Source organism: Dermacentor silvarum, chromosome 2 (assembly GCF_013339745.2).
Source record: "Dermacentor silvarum isolate Dsil-2018 chromosome 2, BIME_Dsil_1.4, whole genome shotgun sequence".
NCBI classification, from domain to species: Eukaryota; Metazoa; Arthropoda; class Arachnida; order Ixodida; family Ixodidae; genus Dermacentor; species Dermacentor silvarum.
Window position 1 is genome coordinate 189,331,787 of NC_051155.1, and position 19,329 is coordinate 189,351,115.

General features: G+C 43.6%; 1 protein-coding gene across 2 annotated transcripts in view; it reads right to left on the reverse strand.

Moving 5' to 3' along the window:
* The window catches only part of LOC119440619 (E3 SUMO-protein ligase RanBP2), a 125,110-nt gene extending 105,816 nt beyond the window's left edge, over positions 1-19,294 (reverse strand). The window contains exons 1-9 of one of the 2 annotated variants that reach the window (XM_037705514.2): positions 19,035-19,293; positions 15,886-15,953; positions 15,251-15,364; positions 13,007-13,050; positions 10,377-10,423; positions 7,849-7,908; positions 5,469-5,537; positions 2,879-3,052; positions 2,054-2,253 (exon numbers count right to left, since the gene is read on the reverse strand). In XM_037705514.2, coding sequence (XP_037561442.2) covers positions 2,054-2,253; positions 2,879-3,052; positions 5,469-5,537; positions 7,849-7,908; positions 10,377-10,423; positions 13,007-13,050; positions 15,251-15,364; positions 15,886-15,953; positions 19,035-19,106 — 848 coding nt within the window. In that variant the 5' untranslated portion in view covers positions 19,107-19,293. Of the gene's footprint in view, positions 1-2,053; positions 2,254-2,878; positions 3,053-5,468; positions 5,538-7,848; positions 7,909-10,376; positions 10,424-13,006; positions 13,051-15,250; positions 15,365-15,885; positions 15,954-19,034 lie in introns of both variants that reach the window. The other variant, XM_049662031.1, reaches the window with a different exon arrangement.
* Positions 19,295-19,329: the final 35 nt, after the last annotated feature.

Below are 19,329 nucleotides of genomic sequence, written 5' to 3' on the forward strand. Positions count from 1 at the left end.
CCACATTTCCTAATGTGCAGAGTCATGGGGTCTAACATTTACAGTACTTCGTACTTAACACTACATCGGCTACAAGAACGAGCACTGCGCATAATAACATTTACACCAGTCTCTCATCATGCTAACGAAATTTATCAGGAATTATTATACAGCCCTTCACTGTTCTGTGCAAATACGAGACACTGCTTTTAGTAGATAACATTATACGTAACAATAATCCACGTCCTTCTAGAGTGTTCAGGGTACCACTACGCAATATGACACAAGCATCAAATGCTAACCAAAATTTACCAATATGCCATAAATGTATACGGAGTCGTGTTCAATTTCAAGGTGCAAAGGTTTGGAATGAAATGCCTTTTACAATAAAACTGCAAGAAACTTATCATTTAAGCTGTTTTACCTAAATCCTCAAAATATTCTCGAGTGACCTACCAGTATGCTTGCAGGCAGTGGTATTTTTGTCACTTCAAATGTTCCATGACCAATTGCAATTGTATATTGAATTATTCCCTTTCTATGTATGTCATGTTTCTCTTTCTTTAAGTTTGTCTCTGTAACCTACCTGTAGATGCAGTTTGCTTTGAACCGGAAACTAGCCTCATGGCTACCAGTTCTATTATTAAGTACACATTTTCTATGTTTAACTAATAAAGCTGATTGACTGATTGATTGATCAATTGATTGACATAGAGGTGGGTGCAGTGAAGGGCATGCAGGCTGGGACAGCAGCTCACACTTTTTTTTTTTTTCCAGGATTTAGTGTTCCTTTTTCTTTCAGCGCAGACAGCCAGTAGCCAGGTTTAATTGTTATAACCAAAAACGCCGCATGGGAACATTGTAGTAAGCACTTTTTTAACCATAGAACTTGCATGAAAGTTCACAGTACAGGGCTGCTCATTGTTATATCCGAGTATTGTTAAAACTAGGGGTGTGCAAATACCAAACTGTAGATTTCAAATCAAATTAGAATTGAATCAAGAAAAAAAGCTGAATATCGCATTGAATATCGAATATCTGAAAGTTGTACACAAAATTTAATGCTTATAAATTTTGGGCAAGAAAATGCAGTGCTGCATATGCTTGGCATTCTCCTAGCATAGCACAAGAATGTAGTAACTGATCAGTAACTTAAGTACATAAAAATCAAGATATACTGGCGGCGTCCCCCTAAAGGGAAAACCAAATTACAGTAGAACCTCGCTGATACGAATCTCGCGGGGTCGCATGAAATATTCGTATCACCCAAAATTCGTATCATCAAAACATACACAAAATCAAGAAAAAATGAATTTATTTTTAGCAGAAAAATTCCTAACAGTGGAACCCCGTTGATATGTTCCTCGCTGCTACGTTTTCCCGGCTGCTACGTCTCGTTTTCGCGGTCCCGACCTAAATCCCAAATTTACCTTCATGTATTAGGTTCCACTTGATACGTTGCTGCAATTTTCCTGCATCTTACATTGCGTCACCATAACATCATAAATGAATGGAGTCGAAGCGCAAAAGGCCGTAGGCTATTGCAACATCGTAACCAGTCACAAGCACAGCGAAAACAGCGTCGATTCCAATCGAAAACAAGTTCTGACTTCAGTCGACTTGTCTATGAATAGGATTGAGACGTAAAGTTACAGGTTGCCAACGTAGCGCTAAAAATCGCGGGATTTAGAGCATTTGTGTTAAAATGGACAATTTTGCCGTTATTCGAATGCAACGCAAGAGTCAAGTTCAAGCAACGAAAATCAAGAAAAATACACACGTTACAATCAATAAATACGGTAATTTTTTAATAACTTATCTACCTTCCTCGGAGCAGTGCAGGTTCGTGCCGCGGGCTTATTCAGGAGGTATGCACCCGTTTTTTGGGCAACACTGAGCGTCACTGCCTATATTCTTAGTTTTTCGATTATAAGACGCCCGGATTAGACGACAGTTTTGAGTGGTCCCCTGAAAGTCGTATAATCAGGGTTCCACTGAACAAGGAACGTATCAGCGTGGTTCTACTGCAGTAGCAGAAGTCATTGGCTTTTTTGCTTTTCAATGAGCCACTTACGACTCAATGGCACTGATGGCATCCTCCACAGCAGCACGCTCCCCCTGCTTGGCCGACTCCCCGTTGAGGGGTCCAGGTATGGTAGCAGGTGCAGAGCTGCTGGGGTTGGTCAGTGCCAGAGAGGCCAGCTGGTCCAGTGTCAGAAGGTACTTGGCAAGGAACGATTCGTCCACAGGGCCAGCCTGGTTTTCTAGGTAGGCCTAGGAAGAGGAGGGAGCAAACAGTAAGCTCCGGAGAACCAGTGGAGGCATAACCTTGAAAGCATAAGGTACGACGGCACAGCAAGACGCCCTTACCTGGCACTGGATGCCTGTCTTGTGCAGTTTACTCAATTCTAATGTGCACCTCTCTTTCCAAAAAGTTCACTATGACTGATATTGGAATAAAAACAGTAAATAAACAAGCTCCCGCTAATGCACTTTCTGCATGTGAAAGGCATTCCTTGTATCCTTGCGTGGTGAGTCAAACTTCCCCGATTCCTCAGCATGTTCCATTCCTTTTATCTATTTCAGCTACCTGGCATTCTTGTATATAATGAGTAATAAATGCCATTATTTTATTCTTCATACTACTGTGTCCGTTCTTAACGAGAGCTTTTGAGACCCCAGAGTCTGGTCATTTTGGGGAAGTAGTGAGTCGCATTTAACTACTCACATGTAATGACAGGCATCGAATTGGCAGATTTAAATTACTAGAGTATAACTTGAAACTAGACATCGGGCACAAGCACAGCCTAACAGCCTAGAATTCTTGGCGGTAGCCTTCAGCGAACTACCACTTCGCAGTTCTCAAAAATGTATTTCCCGTTTCAAAATGCACACACACCTCAAATACGTCAGCTAGGCAGCGCTGCCAGGGAAGTGAGTAGACAGCCTCGGCGCCAAACTGGGGCTCTTCCTCAGCTTGCAGTGCATGCTTGTAGGCGTCCAACACACGTCCAGAGTTCAGCAGTAGCCTCAACAGCTTCACACGCAGTGCCACATCCAGCGGACGGGTCACCTGCGCATTGAAAGAAAATGTGAACTCCAGTTAATAATAGGAGTGTGCAAATACCAAATAGTAGATTTCAAATTGAATTATGGAAAAAAAGCAGAATATCAAATCAAATATTGAATACAGTTAAACCTGGATATAACGAAATTGACAAATTCCCGAAAAACTTCGTTATAAAGAGGATTTCGTTATATGCAGGTTCGGCACGAAAATTGGAAAAGGAACGCCTACCGTATTGACTCAATTCTAATGCACCGTCGATTGTAACGCGCACACGTTTTCCATTTTCGTCGAAGCACTCATCCTTGGAATGTCACACCAGGTACTGGATACGTGGACACGTGTCGTTTCGCACAAGCACTCGCACAAGCACGAAGCATCGAAAATGAAGAGCGAGCGTCACGATGGCGTCGTAGCGTCGTATAGTGTTACAGTAGAACCCCGCTATTACGTTTCCGGGTGCTGCGTTTTCCGCCAGTTACGTCGTTTTCGGCCTCGCTGTTGCGTCGCAACTGTGGGACTGTTCCCGCATCATACGTTGCGAACTGCCACCCCGTGCCGGCCCGAGTGGCCATTTTGACTTTTCATGTCGCTTGCTTGGTGGCTTGGCCGATGGCATTGGCCGCCCAAAGTGCAAGGGGCGACAACTATAACGATGGTGTCTATGACGCGTTGTGGCCCTAAAATTGGTTTTGGCTCATAGATGTTCCGTATATAAGCCCAAGGGCGATAACGCAGTCGCCGCGCGCCGTATTCTGTATGGGCGAGTGAAAACGTGCGAGGGGAGCCGACGACCGCGTCTAAATCTCGCGCGCGCAAGAAAGAAAAGCAGGGAGGAAGCACGCTTGCTTCCATTGCGCTCGAGGCACTGGCGAGGGAGCGAGGGGGAAGGGATAGCGGGCGGTGTTGTACTGTACTCTGGCATCAACTGCGTACTGCGCGGCGGCGCGCGGGCCGTATCTTGAAAGCGATCTGCGTTGGGCAGAGTCTAGGCAGTGTAGGTGCATCGGCGGCTCGTAGCTATGTGCGTGCTGTGTGTTCTCGGCGCTCAGTTTGCATTGAAGCGATAGACAATAGCACGAAGGTCACTTCGCTCGCTTCCGCAGCGAAGCTTCCACAACCCGCCAGTGTTTGACAGCGTGTGGCCACGCTCATCGAGTGTGATGTGTCACAGCGTCTGCCAGCGCGTCGGCAACATCAACTGGAAAAGGAGAGAAAAGGAGAAAATCTGGCCAAGCCTTGGCAGGCTAGGCCAGCTGCAACAAGCAGCAGGATCACGTTTGAATGAAGGGAGGGGGAAAGGTCACGCCCACGGCGGCAAGATCGCCGGGTCGAGGGATGCAGGCCCGCCTCGTACACGCTCGCACGCACGCACACGTGCGCTCGCTTCGCATTCCGTCGCAGCGGAGGAGGTGCTTCCGGTTGCTGCTCGCGCAAAAATGACAAAATTTGGGGCGAAATCTCTAGGTTGTCGGCGGGGAAAAACTCGTTATTTCGAGAGGGTATCCTGCTGCCACTTCGTTATGTAGAGGTCTCAAATACACGTGCTTCTATGGAGTAACGGCGGGGAATATAAAAACTTTGTTATATCCAGGAATTCGTTATATGGAGGTGCGACATAGTATGCTCTATTCTTATAACGGGAACACCAAATTAGTATGCCACCACTGATAACTGCCCAGTTCGTATACGAGAGTCTAGAAAATATTTTTTATGAATAGAATGTCTGTCAAATAGAATTGAGTGCTTTTTCACCTCTGAAGCTGAAAAAGTAACAAACTTGTCCTAAACCGATAGGGGTTTTCAGTTGATTATTGAGCCATACTGGGCTCAATGGCAATCTTCTATTGCTTAGAAAGTATTGCTTTCCATTTTTCTTTCAGAAAACAGAAGGGTTTTTCCATCTTTATGGCAGGCGGTTCCTGTAGGCTATATCGTCAGCTCATTAAGGTCAATCTACGCAACAGACAAACGCGGAGAATGCGCATCACGTCACTCAGCCCCGCTCCACGTGGCCATCAGTGCCGATGATAAAGAGTTCTAATATCTGGAAGCCCCCAGCAAGTTGAATCAAGAGCAATATCCCGACTTTCAGTACTATTTGCTAGATAAATCACACCTAAATTCAAAATAGGTATACAGACTAGCCCAAATGCTATAATCAAAAAACTAGTAGAATATAAATATATTTAATGCACAGGATTGAACGAAAACAAAGAGAAAGCCAGGCAGAGTAACAAATTTCTGTATCAGTGATCAAACAAAATATTTGCACGGACTTCATGCACAAGTACATACGCCATTTCAGACAAAAATCAGGGTAAAATGTTTGTTCAAAAACAAATTGAAAAAAAAAAAAAAAAAAAAAAACAGAGAGAGTTGGGAGAAAAAAAGTAGTGAGAACCAACTGAGCAGTTCTTACCAACTCCGATGTGATGAGATTTTCCATGTCCTTCACATCTGGTTCACCTCTGGCTCTTGTCAAACTTTCCTGTCAACGGAACAAAAGTAACAAACATGTCACTCTTCAATATATGGAATGCAAGTAAAAATATTTTTTTTCAATTCTTGTGGCAGGAAAAAATCTACATGTGCCACAGACAAAACCCAAGCAGATGAAACAACCTCTTCTGGCTAGCAGCTGGAAATTGTAGTTACTTAGCCATCATAAAATGGTCATATGAGAACTGTTCTTAATGGCTCTACATTAATCATGACCCCTTCGGATGCCTGGCATATCGAAAGATTTTCTGCTTTCTGCCCATATGAAATTGAGGCTGCAGTGGTCAGGAATTCAATTCACAATTACCTTGCTCTTAATTCTTTCCCTACCATGGGGAAAATAGGTGCTTTTTGTATGTTACGGCAGATGTTTTTTTCTGAAGGAACTACTGCACTCAATATTTAATGTAATACATAAGCAAAGCAACATGAATGCACTTTTCATGCATAAAAGTTTTATTAACGAGATGTATGTCATAAAGAAGATATAAATTGTTAAAATCAAGATTGTGCGATAAAACTGAACAAAGTTTGTAAAGACATGCTTGTATCTACTAAGAAAAAAATGTTATGCAAATTAAGAGATATCGAAAATGTATTGCCGTCTATTAGGCACTATCTATGAAAAAATCAAAATTTTTCATTGAACAGGTATTGCGCTACAAAAATTTAACTGCAAGCACTACAGTTGGGCGTGCCGGGCTGTGGCCGCCGATGTTCCGGGCTGGTTTGCGGCGGCGGCGCTTTCAGACTCAAAATATGACGAAAAGTCAGTGTCCTCTAACTCGCTGCTATTCGATGTATCGATAAGATCAGCCGCAGAGGCAGTGGAATCACGATATCTGCGGTCTCCAGAAGCGCGTGCACCGTTTCCGGAGCCGGACATTTTTGCGCTCTGCTTTGACGATCGCGAGACTTCGGAGCGATTTTAAAAATCACTGCCTGGCGGGAAAAAAGTGAACTGCGTAGAAAACAAAAATTTAGCTTCTCCTCTTTCACATTCAATGGAGCAGTGTGTTCGTGAGCGGCGCGGAAGGTCTCGAAAGCGACGCTTCAAACCATCAATAGCGGGCGGCCATTTTTTCATTCTCCTTTGACGATCGCGAAACTGCGGAGCGCGTTAAAAATCACCGCCTTGAGGGAAAAAAGCGAACTGCTAAGAAAACTAAAATATAGTTCTCCTCCTTGACGTCTGATAACGCAATATGTCCGTGAGCGACGCAGAAGGTTTCGAAAGCCGCATTTCAAACCATCGATAGAGCGCCAACAATGCCCAATGGGCGGGGTACCAGAAAGAATTAACACAAAATTCAAATGAACACAATGTGAACACTTTGCTTGAAAGGGACTGACAACTGGCCAGAATGTGTTGTGAGACCATGAAAATGAAATAATAGCGAGAATGCAGCACGCACAAAGGTATGAGCCGTCGGCGCACCTACACTCCTGCCCACAACGCTGATCGCTTTCAAGATAGGACGTGCAATATGCAGTTGTTGCAAAAGTATAACGCCCCCGCCTTCTTCCCCTGTGCGCACGAGATTAATCCATGATTGTCGGCTCCCCTCACATACTTTCACTCGCACATACAGCATACATTGCACAGTGATGGTGTTATCGTCCTTGGACTTTATATGGAACATCACGGCAATGCCGATGGCAAAAATGTGCCTGGAGTGTCCATATATCGCAATAAAACACTCATGACTGGTTAATGACCAAAGGAGTTGGACAGGAAACCACGAAAATACATAGCTGTTATTGTTGAAATAATTTCAACATGAATAGCAGGAACATAGGTATGATAAACAAAATAATACTTTCTCACAGCTACGGCCACACTTGTCAGCCTCCTGCCATTGCAGGCAAAAACAGTCAAACCCGGATATATCGAATCCAAAAAAGTTCGATATATAGGTGTTTTGATATATAAAATAAAAGTTGTATACAGAAATTTTCAAGGGAATTTCACTGCTGCTCGTTACACACAATAATTTGTTATTCGTGGGTTCGATATTTCCGGGTTCGACTGTAATCGCTATCGCACTCACTATCACTGTTTTCAGCATGCTTCCAGTGAACGACTACATCCTCACTACAGATAAAAAAATTCTGATAAAGAAATATTCCACGACGGTTTCCACGTTACCATTTGATCTTACACTCTGAATAATAAGCCCTTAATTGCACAAAAAAAAAAAATGGGTACGATGAAAACTGGTTCAGTCCCTTTCACATTTAGCAAAATTTAGCTTTAAAGTTTACCCAATACAGAGTGAAAATAAAAAAGGAACACAAACCTTGAGCTTAAAAACAATCCTGTGGCCTGGAAAAAGGCTTTCAGCTCGCTCCAGCCAGTACTAAAATGATAGGAAAGTACATCCACATGCACACGGTGAACAGAGTGCAGGCAACACCTTTCTCCAGCATGCATGATGTGGAAGTGAGAGCACCATAGAGGAGTTGAAGGTAAGTAACGCTTGCCATGGACTCCCCTCAAATGCAATGCATTCCAAATACTTCTCACTGAAGGAGGAGCATCGCATACCGGCAACACCGGGGAGACGTCGCTCAAAGTCGTCGCTCGTCTCGTCGCTCGCATGCGGTACGACGTGTAGGTGACGAGCCAACGCGACAGGCATCTCCATCGCGTCGCTTGTCGCTGTCGTGCGCAAGATCGCGTGCATGCGGTTTATACTTTATCGGCAGGGTGCTTACTGGAGTAGGATTTTATGCAGGATGCAACTGTGGACTCAATTTTTGGGATTCCACAATTCTTTTATATGAAAAATGAAATTCTGGCAGCAAGGTGGAAGTTCATTTCCTAGTGAGGCTAATTATGCAATCCTTTTTTTTTTCAATAATAACTGCAAAAATTGAACAAGACAGCTGCACAGTAGCATAGTTAAGGCCTTCCTAATAATATATTATGCACAAGAATTCCAAAATTTTTTGGCATTGTAGAATGATAGTTTTTACGACTAACCATAGTCACTTCATTTGAAGATTAGTAACTCATTCAAAAATTCTTTTAGAATAATAAAATTTGCCACCTGGCCTTATGGCATTGTCCTGAACACATCCTCCAATTTTTATCAAAATCAACTGAACGGTACAAAAGTTCACTTTGTGGGCTGTATCCCTCCTGACCTATTACGTGGAATATGCAGTTTCCTCCATGGTGAAGGAAGCTTAACAGCTATATATAAATGGACTAACTAATCATGATGGGGCCCTATCTAGGGTGCAGAAAAAAAATGTTGCATGAAATTATCAGCTATAAAGCATAAGTGTTCTTAAGCACTCATTACACGCGGTGTCCCACCTGAAAATACCTAAATGCTAATGCCAAAGCACTGCGAGCATTTAAATTTAGTCAACTACAATGCATATGAGAGGACACTAGAAGGGGAAATTATTTATGGTAGTATGATAAGTACCCTTTCAGAACACTCAGCAGCTGTATAACAGAACATAACTTCACATAAGTGCAAAATTGAGCACTATATTTTCCTTCTTGAATTTCACACAATCGTTGTGTGTGCCACGTCTCTTCTCTGTCCTTCGTCTTTTGACTGGTTTTTACTATTCAGTTTGAATTTTTTGGCATAAGTAGAGCACCAGTAACAATAACAAATTGGAGACCGCAGAGACCACACAGTGCTGTAGGATACCTATTCCGTACACCAATCATGACACGCGTATGCTATATATGCAAACTATGTTAGAATATACTTTGAATTGTTAGCACAATAAACCCACTGCTTCTTCAGGAACTTAAGGCATTCTTGAGCCCTAAGAAGGCATGCAAGTGCGTGGTAGCCATGGCGTCCTTTCTTTTTTTACTTTCCACCAACTAGCCACTGCAAATAGTTGTAAAGTATTGGCTATGAGCACTGGTCATCAAAAGTAACCCTCCTCAACCTCGCAGCTGCCGTCATACCACTCACAAAAGAAGTCTCATATGTAAACTAGGTGCCGTAGGCATTCCCATTGTCCGCATTATTTTTTCCTTCAGCATTAATGACTGTTTACTACGAAGAAAGGAAGCATATTTGAGAGGACATGACGTCAGGCTCGATGCGAAGGCTTGGGGCGAGATCGCGCAAACTTCTCACTTTCTGAACATTCATTTGCACTGTCATGATTCGCCAGCACCATGCTTTCATCAGAGGTCGTCAGCGCGATGAGCCAGAAGCAGCAATTGGGCACCACCTACTTAGTGACGTAGGAGACAAAGTGAACAGTCAGAAAGTGAGGTTCCTGCACGACCTCACCCATGTTGAACAAATACCCTTCTGCTCCTCCAACTACACTTACTGTCACACCCATCCTAGGGGCCCTTGCATGTTGGGTAAAAAATTGACTAACTGAAAAGCACCAGTTACCATTCCGTAAGAAATTCTTTGACTCTTCATAAGCTATAGATGATGTCCAAAACATTGCATCCATGACATGATTTTCAGCGCGTACAATCAGCAAGAGCATGGGCTTAGATATAGGCTTATGTTACTTGGTGGGAGCCTTTGCTAGGGCGTGCATTTGAACGCCACCCTATGCCTATCATTTTAAGAAGTCCGAGTAATTTTTTATAGGTTTTGTAAGTGCTTATTTGATGTCCTATCCCGAAATACACAATAAATTTCAGGATTGTGTTTACATGTGCTGGTCCGTGCATGGCTTACTAAGGAAAACAGCATGAAGACAATAAGTTTATAAGAGACAGGCTCCAATAACAAAGGTGTTTGTTTTACACTGACAACAGCATAAGTTTTGAAACTGCACAAGAAGACATTCATTCAATCCACTTTCTTTTTTCTTTACATACCTTAGTTGACTCTTGGTCAGCAGGTAATTCAGTGTAGATTTCACAAACTGTAACAAACAATACATGTTTACCGCTTCTGAAAACCCAAACTCAAAAATTAAGAGGGCACATGAATCTTGGAGAGAAAAAATTCAATAAAAAGCTGATTTATTCATTTTTTTAATCCCCTTATCAGGGCACACCTGCTGACAAAAAACTGGCTCAAAATGACATGTCGTTGAGGAAGAAAACACTGTATTTGTCCTATGAAATCCTCAGTTCCGCCCATTAAAGTGCTGAAATGACCCATTTTGTGTCATTTGGAATTCCAAACTGTTCATCATAGCCAGACCATATCGGTCTTGTTTGAAAGAGCATCTTTGCAGCTTGCTTTCCTGTTAAAATAAGCCTTCTTTCCTGTTAAAATAAGCCTTCAATGCTGCTTCAGAAGAAAACTACCTGGTTTTGTAGCATAAAAAGTAATTATCTCACTCTAATTTCTTGCATTTTTCTCAAAAAATTATTTTTCCATGTCTAAAACTTTGGAAGCAGCAGTGTGTCCCTGCTGCTCATTCAATCCCCTTGATTTCTTTTTGCCTGAATGCTCAAAAGTTATGATATAGTGTTTTAGGATACTGCCCCATTTTACAATCTTGTAGAAATTGACAATAAAAATTCACATTTGCTATGTTGCCCCCTTTAGAATTTCATAACTTCAGATAAAATACAAATATAAACATTAAAATGCAAGCTTCAGGGGTGGGACTGCCCAAAGTCATTTCGGAGCAATTTATGAAGCGAGTAAAATTGCGTTTTGGAGCACTTTGGAGCAGACAAATTTTCATTTTGTAGCAGACTAAATTTCATTTTGGAGCAATTTGGAGCAGATAAAATATCATTCTGAAGCAGTTTGGAGCAGGCCAATCTTAATTTTGGTGGAATAGATTGTGGAATATGGCAGCGCTTTCCTGAAAACCAAAAGACATTGGTGACACTACGATCGAACTATATAGTCCAGTGCCGATGCTCATGATGATAGCGGAAAGTGTTCTGAAATTATGCGGTCCAGTTGACGCATTAATATAATTTCTGGATCACTATATGTCACCGCAGACCCAGAGAGCCACAATGTATAACGTAAAGCTATTTCAATCTGCATTTATTGCCATAGCAATTATAAGGACACTCCAGGCGCATTTCTGCCGTCGTCGTCGCCGTGATGTTCCGTATAAAGTCCAGGGTCGATAACACTGTCGTGCGCTATATGCTATATGTGCGAGTGAAAGCATGCGAGGGTGAGTCGATAATGGCAGCTCAATCTCGCGCGCACAAAGGAGGCGAGCGGGGAGAAAGCGATAAGTCTTTCATGGCGCATATGCCAACCAGGGGCAGGGCGTTTTACTCCGGCAGCTGCTGCGCATGGCGCGGCCGCGCGGGCCCCATCTTGAAAGCGATCTGTGATCGCGAGTGCCGATAGCTTTGTGTGCACTGTTTTCGCCACTTAGTTTGCGTTGAAGCGAGAGAGAGCACAAAGTTCAATTCACTCGCTGCTGCCGTGCTTCCTCACACCAGCGAGTTTCCGCGGTCATCAAGTGAGATGTGTTCATGTTTGCTCGTGCGCGCGTGACACCATGCTTGTTAATTTACTTACAAAGCGAATGTTTAGAAGTTTATACGGCCGATAAAACTACTATACTTACTTCATATAGCTAACTAATTTGCTATCGCAATCGATGCTTCGCCTTTCGGACGAAACTACGACATTTTATTCCAAATCCGCCATTAGCCCTTCATGGTAGATCAAAACGGCTGAGGACTCACCCATATGGGCATAAACACAGACTAGAATAGTTTTAGGCTATACCGGTCTTGGGGACAGAAACGTCCGCCCGCTGCGGCGCGCGCCTCCCTAATATCTAGTTTACTCGCAGCAACCTCAGCATATAAGCTTTTCGTTGTTTTGCGCATCAGTTAGGGTTTTGCCGCGCCGCTCGGCCCACTCAACTGTATTCTAGTATACACTCTAAATACAGCCACCCTAGCCGTTCTGACAGCAGCGACAACAGCCAGGAGTAGCCGTGCGCACGCTGGCCACTTGTCGGAAGGGCCGTAAAGTCTTGAGCGGGAAAACTACGAGAAACTGTGCGGGTGGCGCCGTCGCGCGGTGTACGAAATGTGAACGGCTGCATTTTTTCTTTTTTTCGGAGAACGAATCCGCTCGCTGTTCGCGGCCACTAATGGAGCACGCCAGTCTGGCGCAGCGTGGCACAATTTTGGTGAATTTTCCATGTTTGGCGCAGTTTGGAGCATGAATTTGCATTAGTATCAAAATGGCGCAATTGGTGCAGGCGTCCCGCCCCTGAAGCTTGCACACTACGAACATTCAGGAAGATAACTCCTTAATTTTACCTCTCTTGGCGCAGTACATTTTTGCAAGTTACATCCCAAATTTATAATACATAAATTTTATAATTCCAACTTTTTTTTCATTGATGTAGAAAAAAAAGCTAATTGTATTTTTGTAATAAGCAGACAACATTGGATACTTCCTGAAAATTTCATGTGTCTAAAGTTGGGAACAAAACTTTTTATCCGGGGCCCAGGTCCCCTTTCAAAATACAATAAACAATCGTAAAGGAATAATTCCTTACTTTTCAGGACAACATCCTTCTGGTTTTCCTGAAGAGCCAAGGAGCTGTAAAACAACATGAAAACAAAAGTTTCCTAGACAGTTCTGCACAGGTGAAGTAAAAAATACAAAATGTGCACCCACTCACTAAGCATAAAACCCATATTGGAAATGTCTCCCCAGGTTCAGTAATAATTATATCACAATGGCTACATAAACTTGTATGGTGTGGGGATGCGCGACTCTCATGCATCCCCTGATGTTTTAGCCTGCATGGCTCCCGTCTCCTGTAATCCGGCTTTGCTGCGTGGCTTTACGGCGGTGGCAGTCAGTGTGTGGTTGCGGCATATTACGAGAGATGGTGCGAGTGTTGCGCTGTTAACGCCACCTGATGGCGAGGTTACTCGGGTGCAAAAGGGAGATGGCGTTCCCTCTTTGGCCTGGGTAGAACACTCTAGGCATAGGGTCGGCGAGCAGCGCAGACGTTTCCCCCTGTGCGCCGACCAGTTTCACGGGACCGTCCCAAAAAGGCTTAGGAGCACAACACCAGAATGGACAGACACGGACCTTTAGAACGCGCCACCGTTCGCGTGACAGTACACATGGAAGATTGTGCGTTGGTGTCTGGCATGTGGGTGAACATATTCGCTCGCTATCTGGCCGTGGTGAGTCAGACCTCCTCGATTTGTTGCGCACCCATCGACATAGTAATTCGGCTAGCATGCATTAGTGTATAAAAGGTGCAATAAATGCCCTTTTGATCGTTTGCACTACTGTGTTGTCTTTCCTTTGCCCCAAGAGCACCGTGTGAGACCCCACAATAGATTTAAGTCAACATGCAGGAAAACAAGAAGACTGAAGTTGAGCTTATGTATTTCACCTTCTCACTCCTGAAAGTTTTTGTTCCAGACATGCAGTCTCTAAAACTTTATTACGGTCTTTTACAGAAGAATGCAAGGTCTCATAACTACATGTGTTACAAGCACAATGTAGACTAGCCAGCAAACCTCAGATTAAACTTAATGATAAGCTCAAGAAACTGGTACTATGTTATACGAGTGGCACTCACTTCCTTACACAAGGTTGGCGCACATGTTGGTGCTGCAAATGTTGAAGGAGTACCGCCACAAAATTATTTGGGCTCCGTTCTTTGCACTTAATAAGTAATCATGCTAAACAAACTCGTTTACTTCAGCACTCAACGATTGTTTAGTTATATGCTGGTATCTCACAACCAGTCGCACTTTCGATTTCGAAGAGCACTCTGCGGTCCGTGACGTAAGAGGCATGCTTGTAAACAGTGATGATCACGTAAGCGCACAGACCTGTGACACACGCTAGCACACTGTCTACTATGTCATCTGTGCTCCTACTTCAACTACTAGTTTGGTGCTTGTTTGGTGGGAAACCTGTGCATTGCTTGGGGGAGGGCGCACTGTTGTAATGCTTCGTTGGACAGAATTCCGCTTCACAGTACAATCGCGGCATTACAGAGTCTTGGTGTAAAATCTTGCTACAGCAACAGCATGGTGCATGTCTGTAGCTGTCTTGTTGCAGGGCACCTGGGGAGGTATTCTGTAAGAGCCCACCTAGTGGACATGTCCACTTCGTCTGCTGTTGAAGTTCTGATTGGCTGGGCTGAGGTGCGCTTCAGCAGGAGCCAGGTGCCACAGCCAATCAGCACTTCAGCAGCAGTCGAAGTGGACATGTCTACTAGGTGGACTCTTACAGAATACCTCCCCTGTTCTCTGCACCAGCTGGTGCAGCCACACTGCATGGTGTCCTGCAGATGAGGCTAGCTAGCCAGTAGGATGTTTGTTTCAGTGATTGATATATTTTCCCAAAGTGTGGGATGAATTACATGGGCGTTCCAGTTACTTTTGTGCTTCAATGCATAAAAAAGGGGTTTGTTTTAAAAAAAAATTATGAACAGCACATTTTGTGGCGAGTTTGATAGCATATCTCCAAACTGGTGTCATTCTAGAATTTCATTCCAAGAGGATATGCCTTGCAATATCAGGGGTTACAATTAGTAAATTGAAATATGTGCCATAAAGTGATTAATTAGGAAGTTCACTAGCGATATTTTAATTAGGCAAATATGTGTTCCGATTTATCGTGCAAGTATAGTCCGACTCCTCTAAATAATCCAGCTCGAAGACTTGAATTGTGTTATCTCTAACAAGCAATTTTTAAAAATTCCGGGAAACTTAATAATGATCACCTTGTATGTACACACACAATATCAAAAACGAGAATATCTTACTGCTTGTAGGACTGCAAGGCTTGCCTAAAGCTTCCCATAGCTTCATGGATTTCCCCCATGAGCTTGTATGCAGAGGCCTGTTTGTCATTCACAGTCAGGTAGTCAGCCAGGTGCCTGCAATGTAATTATTAAGATGTAGCAAGCCTAAGCACTGTATTTATCAGCCCACTAGTGTATGGTGCATATAAGCAAACAGGTTATAGCTACAGATGACAGCTTCAATGAAACAATTCAAAGCACCTGCCTGCAGCCTGAATTCAGTTTTTCTTTTTAATTACGTAGCATTTGTGAGAAGCTTTGAACCACAGACAAGCCCTAGAAGAGATCATGATTTTAATTCAACAAAAATGCTTCAGGTAAGCAAAATTTGTTTTCCGTATTGAAAAAAAATTTTTACACACCACCAAACAGAACTTATCAGTACAAACACGACCTCATTACATTTATTCATAATCACATTATAAACATCACTTTAAACAATCGCCTCACAATCAAGCACACTCTCAGGCGAGTCATGCTACTGTGCTAAAATGCCACCAGCCTGAGAAATGATTAAAAATTTTGTTTTCATGATGTGGTTACAGGGTCTTGTCCGGACAAAAACAAATTGCCTAGCAGCAGCAGATACCACATACCTTCTGGCAGACTCATAGTCGTTAACCGAAAAGTAAAGCTTGGCAAAGTTGAAACCTCTAATCTTTTTCTGAAACAAGAAATAGATGCAAATTATGAAAAATGTCGTAAGGATAACAATAATAACAAATTTTTGGCAAGAAATAAAAAACATCATACAAGGAATTTAGCAAGAAAATTGCCATGAAAACGCTCAAATTTCCTCCACAGCTGAGCAAACATCCTCATGGCATTGTCCGAGATGAGGCTCCCAAAGAATGTCCAGAATGGAAAAATTTATGCCAATTTTATACCAAAACTTTTTGCTAAACTAATTCTACAATGGTTTTCCTAAATACAAGGCGAAAGAGTAAGAAAAAGTGATCAATTGTCTCGCCTTTGCAGCTGGGCAAGGTTATCCAGGGGGAAGGCAGGTGTCCCCCAACGACCATTATCAGGTAAAAATTACTTCAGTGTTTCTCGTTTCAAAGGAATTTTGTGCCAAGAGAATAGGAGGTGTCAATACTCTGCAAAATTAGCTTAGCTGGGTCTAAAAGTCTTGAATAACTGCAGTTACCATTCCCAACCAACATGCCCATAATACACTGATACGCACAGATAGTCAAGCAGCCTGTCGAGCCCTCGCGACAGGTGACATTCCAGATGTGCATTACAATACACTGGCTAACCACTTTGATGCGCACCGTTCCATACGTGTGTGGATACAGTGAATACTTGGTCACTCGGGGTTATAGAGAATGAAGTGGCACATGCCACGTCCCGCGCAAGTCTCGCAGGCCCTGCCTTATTGTGGCCGGATTCACTGAACCATACCGAATTATTTGCTCTGGCGCGTTCCGACTAGCGCGAAAGATTAGACGAGATGCGTAGCAACTGCAGAGTTTATCTTAATCCACCCCACTCCATGATGAGACGTGAGGCGGCCCTAGTGAGGCGTGCGCAAACACACACTCTACGGACCCCCCCCCCCCCCATTCAGCACTAGACACAAGGCAAGGATGGGCCTCCCACCTGTGTGGAGTGCGGTGGCTTCCCTGATAATCGCCCACCTTCTGTGGCATAGTCCGGGTGCCCATGCAGCCATGCGCAGGAGCCTTGTCAAATACCTAATACACTAAGACCTGCGAGGCTGGAGGAGTGGCTGGCAGACTCCTCCCCAGACATTATGAAGGCACTGCTCGTACACCTTAAACTTCTAGGCCTGTCTGAAGACTAGGCTTTGCTCTTTTTAGTGGACCCGGACTGAGGTTCACTTTTAAATAAAGCTGTTCTCTCTCTGCACATCTTCCGAATCTAGCCGTAGTTACACAAGTTATGCAGGAACTATGGTTGGAATAGGGGCACTGAGAGCGGCTCTTGCCAGACTGTCATTTCGTTCATAAAAACGCCCTTTATGGCCAGGCACCCAAACCAATGCAAGTTTATGTGAGCAGACACTAGAAAATGACATGTGCATAAAAGGTGAGTACGTACTACTATTTGCTGCAAGTGATGAACGTAAGAATAAAGAATCCGTTATGACAACTGTTGATATCGATGAACTATTTTGCGCAGGCCCAAATACCACCCCTAGAAATTCAGCCAGAAATATCGGTAAGTAGTCCACAATCCTAATTGAGAACGACCAGTCTAGAGCAGGTGAGAAAATGCCACTACCATATTTTCCTTCACAATGCAAGACATCTGTCACAATGACAGCGTTTATTGCTAGACTCATTAAAAGATCTTATATAAGACTACTTTCATATAGTATGTTTTGCGTTGTTCAAGTAGATGTCGTCATAGATGGTCTGTAGGTGCTCACGAACATCGCAATGAGGTGGTGCCTCTCAGACATACACTTAAGGAATTAGTCTGTAATGACCATCTGTGGTGTATGAAACCAAGGCCAGTGTAGTGAGAAAAAAAAAATGCAGGCTGGGAAATAAATATGGTTTCCAATCTTGTTATAAGTGCTTCTACTATGTTTGTATCATCAGTAAAGGAAATCTGCACAAAATTGGGGGCAGCCTTACTTCTTCATGTAGTGCATTATTGGCAACACATTTTGGTAATTCGCAGCACTGCATCAGAGCAAGCCCCGAACCAGCAGAGCAAAAGGGCGTAATAGATTAACTGGTGCATCAGGAAATAATCGATTCAAATTCTGAAGTCCGACGCACACACATTTCGTATATCATTAGAAGAGGGTCTCTCCGCAGCTCCTACCGACTGTTGCATAGCTTATGCAGCACGTCAACTGCTCTTACTCCTTTTTTAGCTATATGGTCAATATGTCCAAGCCTGCTGAGGGAACCGCCATAGACTATACCCAAATACTTCAGTGACTCCCCTTGAGGTATAGTCTCGAGACGGTAGCAGAGCGATGTGTTAACAGGATTATTAAGGGGCAAAACTAATATCGAGCAGTTCAGTACTGACAGATTCAACTAAGATTCCCACTGCTTGATAAAGCGCCTGCTGGCTGACTTAGAAATCCTACCAGAAGGAACTAATTTTATCACAAATGCAGCACTAAGAATATTGCAATTACTGTTACGTACATATACAAAAAAAAAAAAAGAAAGTACACTGCTATTGTTGCACAAGCCAAATCTGACATTAGAATGAATGGGGCAAGTGGATAAACAAGTCATTAGACTGTGCGCAGGCGCAGAGCGAACCTGTAGTGCCAAACTTGCACTCCAAGTACGTCAAAACAGGTAGCGGCATTTTGTATCAGACAACCACACATTTATTCGCCGCTGATTACAGGCGATACACCGGTCAATGCCCACACGGCTCACGCTTGAATGCCAGTTGCTTAACCAAACCAAAGCTATGCACGACAGCTCGCACAGCTGACGCAAGCTTGCACAAGTTGCTACTTTAAGAGCAGCAAAGCGTCGTTGCATCCCTGGCGAGCCACTTAATTTTAAAGCAACGGCACGAAAAGGAAAAGCTCCCAAAAAGTTACTAAAAATCTCTGCTAAGCCTAACGTCGGCAAACCGCCAAAACACTGAATATGAGCACAGGGTGAACGACGAGTTACCACCAAAGAACAATATTTTCTATAAACTACTACAACGCACAGCTGAAACAATATCAGCCCAAATCTCCAGTTCGTGCAAACGTGCAACCAATGTCACTGTGACGGCGCCAAGAGCTTACCTCCTTTTCATCTTTAATTTTCGCCAAAATGCCGGCGATGTGCCTGTCAACGTCCTTTTTCGTGCGAAACATTGTTCTGTCGCTCTACAACTCTTTTGTGCCAGAAGTTTCGCATAGGAATCACCATAAAGCACAGCACGGATCACGATGTCCGTGCACGAGCACGGGACAACACACTATGCAGCGAAACGACCGCCCGCGCAGACCGGCAAAAACGAGCACGCGGTGCGCAAACTTGTGCGCTTTGCTCCTTTGCTGCCCTGCTGCCGCTGGAGCGCAAAAACAAGCGCAGCAG